The sequence below is a fragment of the Mizuhopecten yessoensis genome, unplaced genomic scaffold (genome assembly GCF_002113885.1).
Source record: "Mizuhopecten yessoensis strain PY_sf001 unplaced genomic scaffold, ASM211388v2 scaffold11043, whole genome shotgun sequence".
Taxonomy (NCBI): domain Eukaryota; kingdom Metazoa; phylum Mollusca; class Bivalvia; order Pectinida; family Pectinidae; genus Mizuhopecten; species Mizuhopecten yessoensis.
Window position 1 is genome coordinate 65,189 of NW_018408850.1, and position 8,248 is coordinate 73,436.

The window sequence follows — 8,248 nt, forward strand, 5'->3', positions numbered from 1 at the left end:
TCAGTTGCTTCTATTAATTATCTTGTGCGACTAGTTTTTGTTTTCAACATATACAAGTAGCGCACTATATCACTATATATTTACAGTCTACACCAACATTCACTCAATAGTCTTCTGATGTTTTGTAACGGCAACAATAATACAAGTGGGTGGAGGTTAGCAAATTTTGGGCAGAGTTCAGCAAATTTTATGCGAATGAGATACTAGGATGTGACATCATCAACAGTAGATGCGAGACAAGTTCATCAAGGCGTATACAAATCGGGCTGTTACTTTATGAACCATTCACAGATAAAATGGTGTATTATAAATATTTACTTGTGTTTATCATATATTACTACTAGTAGATAAACTGTATATTTATGCGTGTATATCATCAACTGTTACCAGTAGATAAACTGTATATTTAAGGAGGTTTATTTTTAATATTTTGGTCAGGTTATATTATTAGGTGATAAATCCAGTTATATAATATACTTAACCTAAACTCAGATTACTCAGTTATCACTTGGTAACATGACCAAGATAGAACACTGTTTCTAAGAATATAGAAGTCCTTCATTTAACTAAATGGTAATTTCCTCTGTGTGCCTTGTTTGATAATCAACAGAAAAGAAAGAATCTGCACATGATGTATTACAAAGTTTTTATTAACTTAGTGAAAACAATGCAGGTACAGTATATTCACAACCAACGGTGTGGTAAAACGGAAAAGCCAAAATAGGTACAAAAGGATACTGTAGGATAATTAAGGTGGGATTACTGTCAATGACACCGACAGGTATTCCATCAATCCCAACACATTAGGATTTTCATTATTTTCTTCAAAATTACATATTTTATATTAAACTCATTCACCCCAGAAATTTCAAAATGAACTATTCCAACCTTTGAATTGGAAGGGTTCAAATGTGTCTTCAGGGGTGAATGGGTTAAAAAAGAAAGTACAAAAAGGTTATTGATGTTTCCCACATATTACATAATTAGGCATTAGTGATTTTCTTTTTATAATTTGTAGAAAATAATTAAATACTTGCACTTAATTGATAAAATAGCACTTCAAAGCAATATCTACAAACGTGTATACATGTACTTCATTTTAAAGATTGTTCCCACTGATCTACGATAACATTACTGAAATGTGTTTCTTGTTGGAATGCATCAAAAACATATTTAGACATAACAGTACGATATTACAATGTACTAACAATTTTATTGTATTTTGAAAGGCTTTAAAATCTCAACACTACAGGATGCTTTTTATTTTGTACTTTATTTATACAATCAATTTATAAGCCTGTTGTAATAGCTACATTAAAATAGCAATGTAAATGATGGCTATTCAAATTATGGAAAAATTACCCGAATCACCCTGCTGAAACTTTATTAAAAAAAATCCTATAAAAAAGGAAGCTGTTTGAAATCTTCTGCATAAAAACCTAGTATTAACCTGAACCCCTTTATGATGTGACAAAATATGTTCATAATACAGAAAGCACACAAATTTATAGTTCAATAAATTCAAGAAACAGTTCTAGTCATTGAACAAACAGAACATTTTCAAGTCCAATAGGATAAATTGATGAAACAAATCTTATAGGTTGTAAAAAAATGAAAATGAAAACTTAAACAAAACTTAATGTACAAGTAGTATAATGCTGACTTCATCATCAAGGCAAAATGAAGGAGTAAGAAAATTAATATGACTAAACTAAAAATGTTCACATCAATTTCTAATAATTTTTAAATTCATGTATTCTTCTCATACAAATTTCCCTTGTCAGTTTATACAATAATATTCAAAAATAAGAAATTTTTTCAATAGTAAAAAATTGGTAGCTAATTTCTTTCATAGCGGTCATTAAACCAGGCCATGATCATGACGGTCAATGAATCTCTAGTACAAATGGTTTGAGCTGCACTGACCAGTATTTTCAGGTCAAGTCCGTCCCGAGTCGGGATTGTGGACTTGTCCGTCATCCATGTACCACACAAGTACACTACAGGACAGTACTGCTCCAGACAAAACCCCGCTGCTGTCTAAACACGACCCAAATATCTCAGTCACGTCAAAATGGTCCACAGAACTCAGCAAAACATAAATATCCAAGTCATATCAAAATAATCAACAAAACGTCATTTCTTCAAAATCCAGAGGATAGCTTTAAGCAGACATCTACCTTCTAATGTCTTTGCTTGTGATTGGTTTGCACTTTATGACTGAAAATATGACTTGTCCATCAAACTTGATAACAATTGTGATAAAATTCTTATCCATATGTTGTTTCTGGCGACACCTAATAAAAGTATTACAGGAATCTTAACAAAAAGTCATGATACCTGTTCAGAAATGGCACAAGATTCGAATTCATTTGAGTAACTGTTTTGTATAAACACATTTTCTCCTTAATTAATGCATGTTTTTGTAACCCTCAAAAGTATAAACAGGTAGAGGGCAGCTCTCTCCAATGGAATCAAAGTTTGACGTGAGTTTACGGAGATGTTCTGGGTCTAATGTCTAGGTGGACAGCAGCAGGGTCTAACCTCAGCAACCAGATTGGTTCACCATCTTCCCACTCCTCTTCGTCACATTTAAGGTCGTAAATTGCTGAAAAGTTTAAACAAAATATTTAAAAATCAAATCAAAATGTATTCAAACTAAAAAATGTCTTTTTAGATACATCTTCATCACATACATAATATAATAATTTGACATATACAACTGTATATAATTATATAATAAATCATTGAAAACAACGTTAGGTGGATTGGAATAGCTGTGTCAATGAATAAAAGTGAACTTTTTTTCAATGTAACTGAAGCCATTTAAAAAATATGAAAATTACTTTCTTTTCAGATTTGTGAAAGAGACACCAGGGGGACAAAAGTGAACCATCCCAAACTGCAATATTTGGGATGTGAAGATTGTCCCCATTTCTTCCCCTATTCTATAACTATTATACTGAGCACACCCACCATTTTCTTATTTCCCATCAAGTGGTCCTGTGTAAACTATGTAACTTGAGTAGACCCTACCATGTATTGATATGGACGAGTCCATTATGGTCTACAGTTGTTAAAGGGTTAAACATATAAATTACTTCATAAGAGTTTAACATATAATGTATACGATTCACTTACTTCTGAACAGGTGGGATGTATCCCGATAGTGTCATCAAAGTCTTTCTTTGTCGCACCGAGTTTCATTCCCAGTGCGTAGCCCTGAGTTATCTCCCCTGCATTTGGTCCACATATATGGAACCCCACCACTCGTTCCTTCAAACACATTCACCATGAAGTTATATTCAATCTTATGTCATTGTCTTAATGATATTTTAAATAAAATTTTCAAACCACATTTTCTTCAAAATGTGCATAAAAATTAAAGTATTTTTGTGTACATTATCTAAAAGTATCACTTTCCAATCCCAGAGCTGTCCATTTTATTTTCATCTTTAAAGATTATAAAGATATCACCATTTAAATTTTTTACTGTGTCAAACAGTCCAGAAAATTACAAAGAAACCTGATTAAAATATCCAATATCCCTAACAAGTTTGAAATTATAGTTTGACTAAAATATGAGAAAATGTGTGCAGTGAAAACTATGAATGTAACAAGATAACAAGATAAAGCTAAGGAAAAGCACATGAAAGTAGATGTTAATTTCGGAGTCAGAAAGGGCCAGCCATATCAATTGTAGGCAGTGAAAATGTATTAGAGCTATAAACGAGGGGCAGATAACCCACCTTGTCTGGAATGTGACAGATAATTTTAGCGTAGCAAACATTTTCTTCCCTCTTGGCCACTGTCCACTCCAATGGCCAATAGTTAGTGTGGTATACCTGTCAATAAAGTAGAGGCAAATCAATGACATGGTATTAATTTCATACATTTTGCACTTTTTGTACTAGTTTGTTACTTAAGATATTTATATACATGAATGTATATCATATAAATAATCTTTTTATGCTACAGGGTCGTTTTCGTTTAAACCGTTCAACCGGTCGGACCACAGTTATTCGTTTATTAAATAATGTCGGACCTAGTAATCTGATGCTGCTTTCAGGCGAGCCTTGGCAAAGCCTTGCAAGGCCTGCATAAACATTTGCAGATCAGCCAGGATTTATACCCAAAATTGTCACATTTAAAATTTAACAGACAAACCGGTTGTTCCGCATAAACGAACAGGCCCCATGTAAACTTTCAATAGCACATCAATTTGCTGTTTGCATCTGATAGAAAGAAGTTTCCTTTTGGATTAAATAATGACCACATGAGGCTAATTCAATGATCTTACCTCTACGTTATCTTCGCCAAACTTCTCTATTGCAGCCTCTTCTGAGTATCCAATGGCGCCATACTCTAGAGGTGTGAAGACTGTTGTAGCTACGTTGACATAGTCCGTCTGTAGGTAGAAAACATTAAACACTTCACCAGCGTGATTCTAATGATGTGCGTGTGTGACGAGGAAATATATAACAATATAAATTCATAAAATATTTTCTGGTAGTGACCACAAGACAATCGGAAATGAGTAAGCACAATTACTCTCATTTGTAGTCACAAGTGGCAGATTCAAAAGGACGTAACTCGTTTCATTCCCCATCCCAAACATTTTCTTTAAAAAGAAGAAAACTTTACATTCTCAAACGGGAACTCCCTGGATCACTGATAGCTAGCCTCTGAACACATGTTTAAGTGCAGTAAGAATAAGTTAATGAGTACATACCAGCACTTTGCTATTGTCATAAAGTCGGCGGGCGAGCAGCTTGCCTGCCTGTATGGCTACTGGTGTGAGCTCCAGCTTGCCCTCGAGTATGTCACCGATTGCATAGATGTTGGACACGTTGGTGGCCTCACTTTCGTTGGCAACAACTTTACCACTTCTGTTAACAAAAATAACATTATCAAGACGAGACAACAGTCCTGTCTACAATAACTTTACCGCTTCTGTTAACAAAAATAACATTATCAAGACAAAACAACATTCTTTTGTGTGCAATAACTTTACTGTTTCTGTCAACAAATAAAACATCACATGATATACAATGCATTTGTGATAAACTATAATTTTGAAATTTTCTGTCCACAAATTATATAGTAGTACCTCTATAAAGCCTTAACAACCTCTTCATCAATAACTCTATAACTTTTAATATGAACAAGACAGGTAATGTGTAATTTGAATGATTAATCTTGCTCTTTAAATACATTTTTTCAAGCAAGTACTCACTTGTTGAGCTTGACACCCACTTTGTCCAGTCCTATAGTTTTTGTGACAGGATCTCTGCCAATGGCAAATATCACCTACAAAACAAGAATAACGATGTAGAAGGGACAAAATATAAAACAATTGAATGAATTTTTCCTGCTTGTAAGTTTACACAATTACAGACAAGGGTACCACGAGTTGTTTACCTCAAGTCACTTTACCAGATTAATTTTGCTCTAGTTTAATCAGAAATTGAAATAGGTACCAGCATCTTTGTAAGTAAACATTTAAAAGATAAATCACTAGCAACATTCAAGAAAAGTTGTCATTTATCTTTGTCATTTCATTTGACATTCAGGTAATATAGAACGAGAACCATTTTTAATGTGGCATTTATTAAGACTGTTCATTTATTTTAAATACAAAATTTTATTGGATAAAGCCTGGAGAATCTATGAAAATTAATGCAAGAAGACGAAACAGTGTTATCGGAGACTCTCCTAAAAATTAAACCACTAGGTTCATCCCTATATTATAAATGAACTGCAGTCCAAATAGTCAAACCATTTGGAACACGATCATCGAAAGTGATGGTAGCTTTTTTATATCATTTAATACATAATATCATTTTGTTCACATTATTGGTTGAAGAGAAATGCAGCTATCCTCCACCTACAGTGTTGAAAGTGTCGCTATACTCAGTCCCGTCACTGTATTTTCCGTACACCTTGTACTTCCCGGGCTGGCCGTCCTCCAGTTTCTCTATCTGAAGAGAGGGAAAGTTGGACAATAGAACAGGCAAGAGGATTACAGCATTAGTACAATGTTCGACCATTGAGGATCCGGCAAACATTTCACATTACCACAGGAAACATTTCACATTACCACGGGAAACATTTCACATAACCATGGGAAACATTTCACATTACCAGGGCAAGCATTTCACATAAACATGGGAAACATTTCACATTACCATGGGAAACATTTCACATTACCATGGGAAACATTTCACATAACCAAGGGAAACATTTCACATTACAATGCACATCAAACAAAAACAAGTCTTTTAGACCCTTACATTTGACAATTCGAATATCAGAGTATTCCTCTTCAAAACAGGTGAGAGCTAGTACAAAATGTATCTCATTTATTCTCACTTTACAGTTAGGTACCTGAATCACGAGGTAAGATTGTTTTACATGTTCTAGAACGTGACATTCAGGAGGGAAATGACTTTTGAAGATATTTTTTGAAAGTTTGTGATGTGAATGTTTGTGCTGATGTTCTGATGTAAATTTTCAACAACTTCCTAACATATTTAAAACATTGTCCACAAGGCTTCTAATATGATTTCATAGTCTAGCTTATTTACACATTTTGTAGAGTACATTAGACTTTATGAAATCAGATGGCAAACTCATTTCTGGATTGTTTTTAACTTATAGATTTCATGGTCTTGATTTTACAATAAAGAAATGCTCATATGCAATTTTTGTGGGCTCTCAGGCCTGAGAACAAAGTATTTACGTATGGCCAATCACTGTAGTAAATAGAGAACGGCAGACAAACCTTGGTCGGGACACATTGCCTGATAAAGTTGATGCCCTTAGCTTCCATGTATTCCCCGATCTTGTCGGCCATCTGTTGATCGAACCCTCGCAGCAGAATAGACCGCACCATCACCGTGACATTCAGTCCGATTCCGTGGAGGAAGCCTCCACATTCGAGCGACACGTAGGATGCTCCAATCAGCAGAGTTTTACCAGGGCAGTATGGCAAGGAAAACAGGTCATCACTGGAACAAACAAGTTAGCAACAGGTAAGTGGAGGTAGTCACTGCACTTGTCAGGAGAAAGGGGAAGTAATTGTACACTTCCTCGTTATTTTCTGGTCATTCTTATATGTTCTCTGTTCTGAAATTTTAATAGTGAATCCTGAATTCAATCCTCAAATCTGAAATAGTTTCCTGAACTTTCAACAAAATTTGACATTCCTAATAAATAAAACATTTTAAAGATATACCTTATTTAACTGCAAGTAAACGCACACTTGCAAATAAGCCTTCTCAACACTTTGGCAATATCCTTTGAAGAAGGGTGGGTGGCGGTAAAAGCCCAGCCCTCCCCATCCATTTTTTTCATTTCTCCAGAAATGCCACGAATGTGATTTAGTTTTTTAAATCAGAGTACATACCTAGTGATGCCGTATTCCTTGGCCCCTGGTATATCAGGGTAGCTTGGTGTTTTACTGTAAATCAGAGTACATACCTAGTGATGCCGTATTCCTTGGCCCCTGGTATATCAGGGTAGCGTGGTCTTTCCCCCACAGCTACGATAAAATCTCTCGCTGTCTTTGTCACCTCCTTGCCCTTCTTATTGACAGCCTGAAAAATGAAATGTTCTTCGACTTAAACTTTAAATCAAATGGTGAAAATAATTCATAAAAAGATTTGTAATATTACAACATAAACCAATAGATGGTGCTCTATATCTCAAGCAGACATATGCTACTACATTATTCTTTTGACAAATTTTCCATGAATGGAAAGTTTAAAATCTCCCACCAAACTTACCTTGACTGTGTGGTCATCAATAAACTCTGCATATGCATTCTGGTAGTCAACTTTTTTATCACGAAGTTGAACCCTATATCCCCAATTAAGAGAGCCTATGTGATCCTGAAAAGAAATTAAAATTTATATAATGGAGAATGAACAAGAGGCCCAATGGGCGTGCATCGCTCACCTGGTATTAATCTCACACTTGTAATCTTAAAAGTGGGATAAAATACAGCTACAGGCAGAATATCAGTGTGACCTTGAATGTCAAACAATGACATTAGGTTGAAAGTGGGTCAAGGTCATTCATTTGAACAAATTTGGTAGCCCTGATTGCTACAGGCCAAATATCAGTACCCTGGGCCTTTTGGTTATTGAGAAGAAGATTTTAAGACATTTGACACCTGTGCCCTTGAAAGTTGGTCAAGGTCATTAATTTGAACAAACTTGGTAGCCCTTCATCCCAGCATGCTACT

The 8,248-nt window shown here is 34.9% G+C and overlaps 1 protein-coding gene across 5 annotated transcripts in view; it reads right to left on the reverse strand.

The window, feature by feature from the left end:
• Positions 1 to 629: 629 nt before the first annotated feature.
• The window catches only part of LOC110464934 (thioredoxin reductase 1, cytoplasmic-like), a 32,863-nt gene continuing 25,244 nt past the window's right edge, over positions 630 to 8,248 (reverse strand). For all 5 annotated transcript variants that reach the window (XM_021520414.1, XM_021520415.1, XM_021520416.1 and 2 more), the window contains exons 10-19: positions 7,788 to 7,892; positions 7,483 to 7,598; positions 6,785 to 7,010; positions 5,892 to 5,981; positions 5,237 to 5,310; positions 4,733 to 4,889; positions 4,301 to 4,408; positions 3,750 to 3,845; positions 3,142 to 3,276; positions 630 to 2,608 (exon numbers count right to left, since the gene is read on the reverse strand). In XM_021520414.1, the coding sequence (XP_021376089.1) occupies positions 2,546 to 2,608; positions 3,142 to 3,276; positions 3,750 to 3,845; positions 4,301 to 4,408; positions 4,733 to 4,889; positions 5,237 to 5,310; positions 5,892 to 5,981; positions 6,785 to 7,010; positions 7,483 to 7,598; positions 7,788 to 7,892 (1,170 nt within the window). In that variant the 3' untranslated portion in view covers positions 630 to 2,545. The remainder of the gene's footprint in view (positions 2,609 to 3,141; positions 3,277 to 3,749; positions 3,846 to 4,300; positions 4,409 to 4,732; positions 4,890 to 5,236; positions 5,311 to 5,891; positions 5,982 to 6,784; positions 7,011 to 7,482; positions 7,599 to 7,787; positions 7,893 to 8,248) is intronic.